The sequence below is a fragment of the Gossypium arboreum genome, chromosome 3, assembly GCF_025698485.1.
Source record: "Gossypium arboreum isolate Shixiya-1 chromosome 3, ASM2569848v2, whole genome shotgun sequence".
Lineage (NCBI taxonomy): Eukaryota > Viridiplantae > Streptophyta > Magnoliopsida > Malvales > Malvaceae > Gossypium > Gossypium arboreum.
The window spans coordinates 22,191,239-22,201,854 of NC_069072.1; the positions used below are offsets into that span (position 1 = coordinate 22,191,239).

The 10,616-nt window shown below is 31.4% G+C and overlaps 2 protein-coding genes across 3 annotated transcripts; one reads left to right on the forward strand and one right to left on the reverse strand.

Annotated features, from left to right (window-relative positions):
• Window positions 1-4,780: 4,780 nt before the first annotated feature.
• Window positions 4,781-6,193, forward strand: LOC108464866 (REF/SRPP-like protein At1g67360). Its single transcript, XM_017765142.2, has 3 exons — window positions 4,781-4,965; window positions 5,063-5,296; window positions 5,519-6,193. The coding sequence occupies exons 1-3, from the start codon at window positions 4,948-4,950 to the stop codon at window positions 5,960-5,962; spliced, it is 696 nt and encodes a 231-aa protein (XP_017620631.1). The 5' UTR covers window positions 4,781-4,947; the 3' UTR covers window positions 5,963-6,193.
• A 1,505-nt stretch (window positions 6,194-7,698) lies between these two features.
• On the reverse strand, window positions 7,699-9,244 carry LOC108464867 (uncharacterized). 2 transcript variants are annotated; one of them, XM_017765144.2, is made up of 3 exons: window positions 9,048-9,244; window positions 8,642-8,934; window positions 7,699-7,913 (listed from the first exon to the last, which is right to left on the reverse strand). In XM_017765144.2, the coding sequence occupies exon 2, from the start codon at window positions 8,925-8,927 to the stop codon at window positions 8,643-8,645; it is 285 nt and encodes a 94-aa protein (XP_017620633.1). In that variant the 5' UTR covers window positions 8,928-8,934; window positions 9,048-9,244; the 3' UTR covers window positions 7,699-7,913; window position 8,642. The 2 variants fall into 2 exon arrangements, with proteins under 2 accessions (XP_017620633.1, XP_017620632.1); XM_017765143.2 differs by having other exon boundaries at window positions 7,699-7,920; window positions 9,048-9,243.
• Between the last annotated feature and the right edge of the window lie 1,372 nt (window positions 9,245-10,616).

A 10,616-nucleotide genomic window follows, 5' to 3' on the forward strand; every position in this document is an offset into this window, starting at 1 on the left:
ATTACGTGATCCCCTATTCTGACTTTGGAAAATCATAAAAACTTGTATAAAAATAATTAGAGGATTAAAATTATATTTTTAAAATCCCTAATGAGTCTATTTTCAAGATAAATCAACAAGAACATTATTTGAGTTCTGTACTGTGAGATAATTAATTTTTAGTGAAGAGAGGTCAGAACTGTCAGAAAGTGAAATAGGGGAAATTTTAATGAATAAACTGTACTAATTGGCTAAACCAAAAATTATGAAAATTTTATGGTGGAAAGATATGTAAGTCTAGTTTTAGGGGAAATTTACAGATCTTAATTTGGAGCTCTGTAGCTCGAATTATAGATAAGTAAGTGATTATGACTCGTGTGGACAGTTTGATGTGAGCATTTATTAGTAAATTGTGAAATCGTACTTACAAGAATGCTATATACATTAAGGATGTGGAATAGAGAGGAGGAGGAGGAAAATAAATATATGTGGAATACATGGAAACTATGGTATATGAAATATTGATATAATGAAATAAATAATATGTGTTTATAAGAAAACAGAAAGAGAATGATATGTATCATGACATGTATATATATATGACTAGTCTCAATGTAATGCTTGTTGGGTATGGAGTTGAATTGAAATGTTTCAGGCAAACACGTTATTTTGCGCATCTGAATTGTGGTATTTTATGAAGATATGATCTAGTTTTAAATATGAATGTTTGATGATTAAGCTGAAGATATTTGGTAAGATGATAATCTTGGTATAAATGTATAGGTGGTACTATAATAAACAAGGTAAAATGAGTATGAGAGACACATGTATGATGACATACAAATGCTTTGTTTGTGGTTTAATTGAGAATATTTAATCATTAAATGAATACCATGTTATATGCTTTTGATTTTGTATAAGTGTGTAAGAGATTAAGGTTGACCAAAGCTTGGAAAATAGCCTAGGTATATTCCACACAGGCAGAGACACGACCATGTGTCTCAGCCATGTATGGAACACGACTTTGGGACACGGGCGTGTGGAGCCTTAAAGCATGAAATTTCCAAGATTTTCGTAAGTTCTCGATTTAGTCCCGAACCCTTTCTAAAGTATGTTTTGGGCTTCGTAGACTCAAATAAGGGACTATGTGTAAGTGAATGAACGTTTTGAAATATGAATGAAATTTTATGGCCCGTATTTTAGTTTAATGTTTGTATGTTTGTCCGGTAACGCCTCGTACCTTATCCCAGCCTCGGGTACGGGTAAGGGGTGTTACAGTATCATTCAACATTATACAATTGCAAGTACTTTTACAAATTTGCATGTATAGCAACCTTTTCAATATAACATAGCAAATTTTCCTTACAATTATATCATGCATAAACTCATATTTCAGTAAATCATGCTATATTTAACCAATTTCATACCAAATAACACAATCATGCATCACAATATCAATCATATAATCACACTGTCAAACTAGCAACTTTGCTAACACATTAATCTTTTAGGGCTCGAAACATACCTGGCTCGGCCATTTACAAATTAATTATTTGGCTATTAATTCAATCCAATCAGCAAACTAAATCATAAAATATATCACAAAAATTAATATTTTTAATTAAGTTTTTGAGTTTAGGGCTCGCACCTTATTTTACTCTTTTTCATAGCACACTAGCAAATCTTCTGATTTCCTTAATAAACCTTAAAACGAACATTGTTTTGATGCAAATCGTAGGCACGAATGTCTTTCGGCTTTACGGTTATTTAGAACAAGCTTTACCAAGAAAATGATCATCACAGAGCAACTCTTATTCAGATCAACCTCTACATTGAGAACAACTCACGTTTGGAACAAGTCAAAATAACTATTATTCAAGAATAACTCCCATTCAAAAACAACTATTGTCTTATGTTTCAAAAGATGTTTTGCGAAACATGTTTCACATGATACCGTTTCACCAAAGTAGAAGGAGTAGAAGTAACCCCAGAATACGACAAAGTTGTTGGGTTGTCTTTATTATTAAGATTTTCCCCTTTTAACCTTTTTTCTGTAACATTGAGTGTTTTTCCCTTCTATATTCATCATCACCATTGCCAACAAAACCTTTCACCATACTCTTAATAATTAATGTCGTTGTAACTGAAAATTAATTACATTCCTCATATTAATTACCTAGATCTGTAATTTGCGTTTCCTAAAATCTATAAATAGGATTCACAACTAGTAAAAGGAGTATTAGTCTTTTGGAATTATGACTCTCAAAACTCTTTCTTCTCTACTTGTCATTCACATTTTCCGTTTTTCATCTTAGCAACCATCACTTACCACTTTGCTCAATGTTATCGGATCTGTTGTAATTTTTCTCTCCATTTTTTTTCTGATACATCCCATTAACCCTCTACAAGTTGCATCTTCAATTTTCGTAGTGATTAGTGTTAAGACGTTGATTTTTGTTTTCCTCTATTGTGTTTTGCACCTACAACTCTAGTATGCTAGTTTTTATCTCAGTTCTAAGACGGTTGTAAGATTCTCCACAGAAAACTGTGAATTAGATAATTCAATAATGAGGGCAGCACACGTGGCTTGTGAATCCAAAACTACCTTTTCAAGCGAAGCCATGGTGGAGCGCATGTCTTCATTAATCCTCTCGGTTGCGTCAACGTGTTTCTTTGTTCATTAGTCTATTTCAGTGTTTTGTTATTCATGTCTGCTTGCTCCAACAATTTCAATTGGTGTTCGGTCATTGCTTTGTTTGAATATGCAGACATTGAGACCACACATTGTTTGTTCAATTTTGTGATAATGTCCTTGATGTTTTTCTTGATGCTGCAAGAAGAGTTAAATCTTATTACGATTATATTAATATTAATTTGGGGTATAATTATAAACTTTACTTTCATGGAAAACAAGTACATGATAGTACCCTTGGTAGGTATTGATGCTGAAATTTATATGATATTAACTTTAGCCATTTGAGGAAGTGAAGAGCAAATTACAAGAGTGGTTATGAAATAGGATCCTGGTTGAAAATTGTTAGCTTCTACCATAAATGGTTGCCTGGTTTACATGTAGGTGTCGTTAGCCAATTGGTAGACAAAGAAATTATGGAGCTTTCTTGATGGACAACCTTCCTCTTGTGAAATCTTTTAGTGGAAAAGTTGGCTTTGAATCTCAACGTGTCGGTTTCTTGCAAAATCAGAGTGTTCCCATATTCACATGATACAATCAAATATGCTAGTGGATGTATTGTTGGTTGCTCTCTTTTAGCTATCCATGGTGGAACAAAGGATGGGAAGAAGTTCCAAGGTGATTGGAATGCCATTAAAGCTGTTAAAAATGCACTTAAAATGCCAGTTTTTGCCTGTCTCTTTGTACTAATCCCGCTGTTAGTTATATGTTTCCATGAGTTATATGTGTTGTGTAAGTGGTTGTAGTGTTTAGTACAGAGTTTGCAATTTTTCAGTCTTGTTCTATTTTATTTTGTCACTCAACATGAGCTACTCAGATGATATAGCAGAGTGTATCTCAATTTTTTTACTTCTGCATGTAATAAAATGCCTCACATTTTGGAAATGTTTTACCTTCTACTTATTAATAATTTTATGATTGTTTGGAAAATGAAATTTGTGTTTGTGTTTGGTCATTGCTCAATAATTTGGAGCATGTTTTAACTAAAATATATACATATGGTTGTTTATGTAAATTAATTTGTATTTAACCATAAATAATTATTATTTAATTCAAAAATAAATAAAATTATGTTAGAAAGAATTTTTTGAACGAGTATTCTTTGATGTTCAAAGCTTAGATTTTGTAAAAATTTTGTTAAAGCAAAATCACCCGAACATAAAAAAAAATTTATAAGTTCATTTTTGAGAAATTATATTTTAAGTAATTTTTCATGTAATAGCACACCCTGATTATTAATATATCGTGGATTAACCACTAATATAATAATAAAAGAATATATTGATATTAAATCTGTAGTTCACATCCCAATCCAAAACACTAAACAACTCTGATTCTTCTCCTATATATATTAATATGTTCAATTTTATATAAAATATAGAAAACACAACCTAATACAACTTATAAAATTATAATATTTTTGTAAAAAAAATCTAATAATTAAATCTTAACGACTCAACACTTGCTTCCCTCCTATCACAATTATGAGTTCCAAAAGTAAAATGAGACACAAAAGCCGTTGAATTATTTAAAGTTATTGTGTTATTAAATTTTTTTAAAAGTTTAATTAGTGAATTTTAAGTGACACTTCAATGATCAATAAAGTAGATTAATATTTATTAATAAGTATAATAACATATCTTATATTTAAGTTAATTTGATAATTAATATCAAAATTAAAGGACAATATTTTTGAATGTTAGTTTGAAATTTATAACATTCAACATTATTTTTTAAAAAAATTAAACTGTAAAAAAAAGAGTAAGAAAATCTTTTAATTTGTGCAAGTAATACAAACGAAAAAAGTTATACAATAATAATTTTAATCATTCAATAGTTTAAATAAAATTTTTAAATTATTTTAAAATTTTTAAAATTAAATAATTAAAATATAATTTACAAATAATTTAATAATATTCAGCGCAATTAGATAGAATAAAAATTGGTGTGGGAATGGGTGGACCTCACAACAGACCGCCCAAGAATAAGAAAATGGTTCCCTTAGATATTATTGCATCTCCACCAAGTAAGATCCTTCCACGTGTCCTTCTAGAATCCTCTATTTGCACCCAGAAAAGTAAAGAAAGATGAAATTGGAAAACCGCCCGCTCTGGCATTGTGATATCCTTAGATCCGATATAAACCGTTGGATCTCATCTAACATCCCATATGAATTCATCTATAAAATAAATAAAATTGCACTTGTTTTACACCGTAGATTACGATCGTTTATTTTCTCTCAAAAAAGTGAAGCAAAGGATACTTGCATCAAACAGATGGCAACCATGGAGAAGGTATTTTGATCTCTTCTTTCTTCTTCTCCTCCTTTCTCCCTTATTTTAAAATTTAAGCTTAGAGCTTTTTTGTTTGTGATTTGATTTAAAATGTTAGGGGTTAGAGTTTGAGAACAAGAATTTAGGCCTCAAGCACCTAAACTTCGTCAGGGTGGCTACAATCCACGCCTTGGTTTGCGTCTCGAACCTTTACGATTACTCTAAACAGAACTCGGGGCCGTTGAGATCCACCGTTGACGCCGTCGAGCATGCCGTTACCACTGCCGTCGGTCCCGCCTACGGGAAATTTAAGGATGTTCCTGATCATTTTCTTGGATTTCTTGATAACAAGGTATTCGCCCATTAAGAAAAAATCACTGTTTGGAACTTTTGATCAGAAGTTTCTGTTGATTAGTTCTTTCTCGTCTTTAAGTTTAGCAAGTAATTTTAGTATTTTGAAATTCATCGGAAGAGTAAGGATTAAATCTAATATTTTAAAAATGGGGAAAGTTCAGTTTAGCGTGAACCAATTTATTCCTAACTTTATTATCGTATTTGATTAAAATAACCGTAGGTAGATGAGGTTTCACACAAATTTGACGAGCATGCTCCAGCACCAGCCAAGCAAGTGGTTAACCTGGCCCACGATTTGGTCCAAAAGGCAACCCAAAAGGCTCAGAAACTAGTAGAGGAGGCTCGAACCAATGGAGCACGAGGGGCTTTGCACTACGCTGCAGCTGAGTACAAGAACTTGGTGTTGGTAAGCTCGACCAAGTTGTGGGTTAAACTGAACAGCAACTTGACTTTCAACTCAGTGACAGAAAAGGTTGTTCCCAAAGCAGCTAATTTGTGTGAGAAATACAACAGTTGGTTAAAGGAGAAGAGCGGAAAAGGTTATCCTGTGGTTGGGTATTTACCATCGATTCCCGTTGATGCCTTTGGGAAGGCTGTTAAGGAAGCTGAAGGAAAAGAGAAAGCAAATGCGGATGATCATAAATCTGAATCAGATTCAGATTAGGTGTTTGGTTTCTGAGTGTGTTAGTAGAGAGGCAATGTGATGCTTTGCCATTGTAAATTGGCTACATGTCGAATCTAATATGACTTGGTTCGTTTAGATGTCTGACATGTTTGCTCTCTGAATTTGTGGCTGATTTTATGATATGCCCTTTTCAACTTTCAATCTTCCAGCTTGTATTAGATTATGAGTACATACGATTAAAAAGTTATTTATTTTTAATTTAAAATTAAATTAGGCATTTTTTAAATAATAAAGGTTTACCTATTGGTGAAAAAATAAAGGTTAAAATCTGTTTTAGTCCTTGCATTTACATAAAATTTGAGTTTTAGCTTTTGTATTTTTAGAAATTAAAAATTCAATTCAATCATCACTGACATTAGGTAATTTTTAAAAATTTTGTTAAATCATATTTTGATAATTTCTGATGAAAAATTAAAAATGTTAATACATAAATAAAATTATTTTCAAAATAGAAAATATGGTTTTTAGCTATTTTTCTATCAATTCAGTTAGTGAATTTAAGATAATTATTTTATACTTTAGGGTTAATGTAAATTAAATAATATAAATTAAATAAAACAAATAGTTAAAAGACATGAATTTAATTAATTTTAAATAATTTACCAGTTAATTGAATTTTTAAGTTCTATTACTAAAATCTCAACCGTGACAATCAAGTTTGATTTTTGCTTGAGAAATAAGTATATATTAAACTTAATTGTTCAATTTTTTTCTGTCTAATAAAGTTCTAAACTTGGTTTTGTTGGAAGTCAGTTCACTTTGTGCTGCTCCCTAGTCTTCGTGCTATTCCCTTCTGGCCATGGATTTTACCACTTCTTTTAACTAAGTGACACCAAAATATGGATTAACCAATTAAATCAAAATAAAATAAGTTTGATTTTATTTATTTAGAATCCTTTTATTTCCGAATTTCAAACCTAAATCTTTCTTTGATTATTCAATTTTTTTAATCGATTTTGCATTTTTAAAACAAATGAATTGGTATATTTTTAATTAATAAATATTAAATACATATTCATATCTAAATCTAAAATCGTATCAAATCCGTCTGAACCTAAAATTTAAATCCAAATAACAAACCAATCCAAAATTTAATTTGACTATATGGCTACGAAGTTACTAATGGAAGCAAGGCTACGGGCACATCATCTGCTACTGCTACTGCTACATTTCACCTTTTTATGTTTCACTTAATGCTTGTTCCGGTATCAAAAAGAAATATTCATGAAACTTTGTAATTACAATAATAACGATCTTTTTTTTTAAGTTTCTACTATTAGAAATACAATACAAGCTCAATTTTATACCTAGGCAACTACAGGTAGAATCAAACTAATACAAGCACAACAGACAAACCGAATAAAACCCATCTATGACATAGATGCACATGTTGGGACTAAAGACCCAAATGTTACAATTTTGCATATGCTAACACTCATATTTAGATACTCAAAAGCCCAAAACTTCATCTTAACCAACAATGCTTCTCCTTGATAAGGCTCAATCCAGTCATGTGGTGCCGATTCATTTTAAAAGAGTGTCAATTTATTTGGTTTTTGATATATTAAACTCAAACCAATCAAATGCACACTCCTACTTCTCCCAAATAAGGGGTGGCTTAATTAGAAGAAGAAAGGAGAGACAACAGCAACATAAATGTTCAAAACCAGTCTTACCCAATACAAGGCAACAACATGATGGCTAAACAAAGCAAATATTCAGCAACACAGAGTATTTATTTCCCTTACAAGTCTTACCCATTGAGTTACATGGAAAATTTATTTTCATTCATAAACCAGTGTCCCAACTGAAATGTTCAAAAGTACACTACAAAACAAGCAGAATCTTTTAATTCAAACCAACAGTAAAAAAGGTTTCAATGTCCACTTCCCATTTGTAGATCAAGCTCCAAACCATCTGCTAATGGCTTCTGATTCCTACATCAATGGAAACCTTATTAGAAATTACTCCCAAGATTGAAAATATGAAATTGTAAATTCACTCTTCATTCAGTGTCTCCATTGCTTTATAATCACTTGTCACAACTCCACCATTGTCACTGTTGCAGAGGTGACTAAATAAAACACAAAAAAGGATTTCATTTGGCAATTATTAGCTTGCATCACTTCTAACACTTTTGTGGAAGCAACATATTCTAATCCCTGCAGTGTCAATTGTCGATGGGTAAACAGTCTGCCTACAAATCCAGGTTAAAGTCTGATGCAAATTTTTACACCTTCACTTAAATAAGATGCAAATGGTAATCATTAGCAAGTCTAAGATGGTGATTTAACCATTAAAACACCAGTGCAAGCCCTTCAATTTAGAAACAACACTTGGTATTACTTAAGCTCTACTACTATCTTGGAACCACTGAATACTAAATTAGTTTTGAAGTATTAGTGTAAAATTTTCGATAAGAATTAACTTTTACCTCAAATGAATCAGAGCTTCAGACCTAAGCCAAATCAAGAAAACTTCATACCAACAAACTGAACTCTAAACTCTAAAATCTAAATTGTTCCTGAAACTTCAATGTGCTGATCGAACCAGTAAAACCCAAATCTTAGAGTAGATATACGATTCTCAAAATCCGGTGCCCATGAATAATTTAATAGAAGCATAAATAAAATCCCAGAATGAGTTGAAAAAAGAAACCTCAGTTTCGTTTGGTGGAGGACGCATAACTGTCTTGAAGAAGGTCATCATAAGGATCCCTGCGGCCGGGGACTTGGCTAATCTGAGGATCCCAACGGAGCTGAGCATTGTGGCGCTCAAATGTCCAAAACCCATAAGGCCGCAGTGGATAACTCCACATCTCCTTGGTTTTTGCGCATCGATCCTTCATAGAGTAAACGTGTTCTCTGAATTTTCTATCCCTCTCTTTTGGGTCCTCCATTAACCTCAACACCAGATTCTCTGCAAATTCCATAATGAACCCCATTTTCTTCCTGGAAAACACAAATAACCGAAACCCTAAGTTCAACAAACAAACTCACTATAAAAAAAATTACTGGATAGCTAATCAAATAGAATAGGCACAAAACAAGGTGACAAAGGAAACCTGTTTGAAGATCTCAAGTGGCGATTAACAGAGCCAAGGTCTTCAATTTGTCGAAAGCAAAGATTGGGAAAACCTCTGACACAGACTGTTACGAGTAATCGAAGAGCCTAACTTGGGCTAAAGCTCTACAACTCCATGGCTGTCATTAGGCCTGGCCTAGTTTCTGGGGATAATGGTAGGCGTTCTTTGGGATCAAAAGCCCTTATAAAGGTTGTATTAAATCTTCTTGACTCTAACCAAGGCTAAGGCCCAATAATTTTATAAAAGAAATTTTGAACTACATCTCAAATGGATGGGTTTGGATAAAATATTATTCAAGAACATAAAATTAATTTAAAATTGTCACATTAGGTGGAAAATTTTATATTTTAAAAAATGATAAAAAATAGCCTATTAAATCTTAGTTCAGTTGGTATAGATATTATTATCAATGCAAGAGGACATGAGCTTGAATATGCTGAAGCACGTTATCCTCCTATTTATGGATTGGGAAAGGGCTATGGATAGTTCTAGGCATTGTATTAGAAAGAGCAAATATGACCAGAACCTATAATAATGAGTATTAATGAAAAGTTATATGATAGCGATTGATTTTAAAGAGGTAGATTAATTTTCTTAAATAAATTATTTTTAGCAAGAATTTAAATTACATAAATACACTTGTTGTTTAAATTATATTTTGCGGATTGAATTTGAAAGCACTTAAATATGTTTTTTTCTTTGATTTAACCATTAGAACGATTTATTAGTAAAAATAAAGATTGTATCAAAAATAGAAATTTCTAATCTTTTCCAATTAAATTGATATTTTGTTAAGTTATATCATAAGGTATTTATAATAAAAATGATTAGACAGTATATTCTAGAATGAGATGGGCAGCTATTTAGATTGTTTTAATTATTTTTTATGCATTAATGGACCGAAAAAGTTGAGAATTTTGAAGATACACCAAGTGAAGGCAGGGATGGTAATATAACAGGGGGAAAGCAATGTTGAATCCGCTTTACAGTTGGTATATTCTATTTTATTATGAATGTATTATCTTGAAATTTATTTTTACCTTCATAGATGTTGGATGCATCAATCTTTATCTCGCTCCGTTTTAATTTAATTTTGCTACTTATCTTTAATAATTTCAATTATTTAAAGTCAAATAAATATTTATAAATATAATTCTTCAAAAAAAATTAAAAATAAAATCTATAATTTTTATTACATTTTATCCTTTTAATAATTATATATAAGAAGATAAAATGACAATTTCATAAAGTAAAACAAGGCAGAATGAAACAAATAGTTATCAAACGACTCCATACTCGTTATCGAAATAATTTCACTTGGAGGAGTAATTAATTACTTAGGAAAATCTAATCCGGATGGATGTGAAATGTATTGAGTATCCTTAAACCATGGTTGGATGATTCTTTCTCTCTTCATTTGCTTTGCTTGTGGCGCAGCAGCTGAAGCAAAAGATACGGTGTGTGAGACTTTCTCAAAATTTAATGAACACAATACCCGGGTTTTTTAAAGAAAAAAAATCGTAAATCTCTTTTAAATGGTTGATTTGA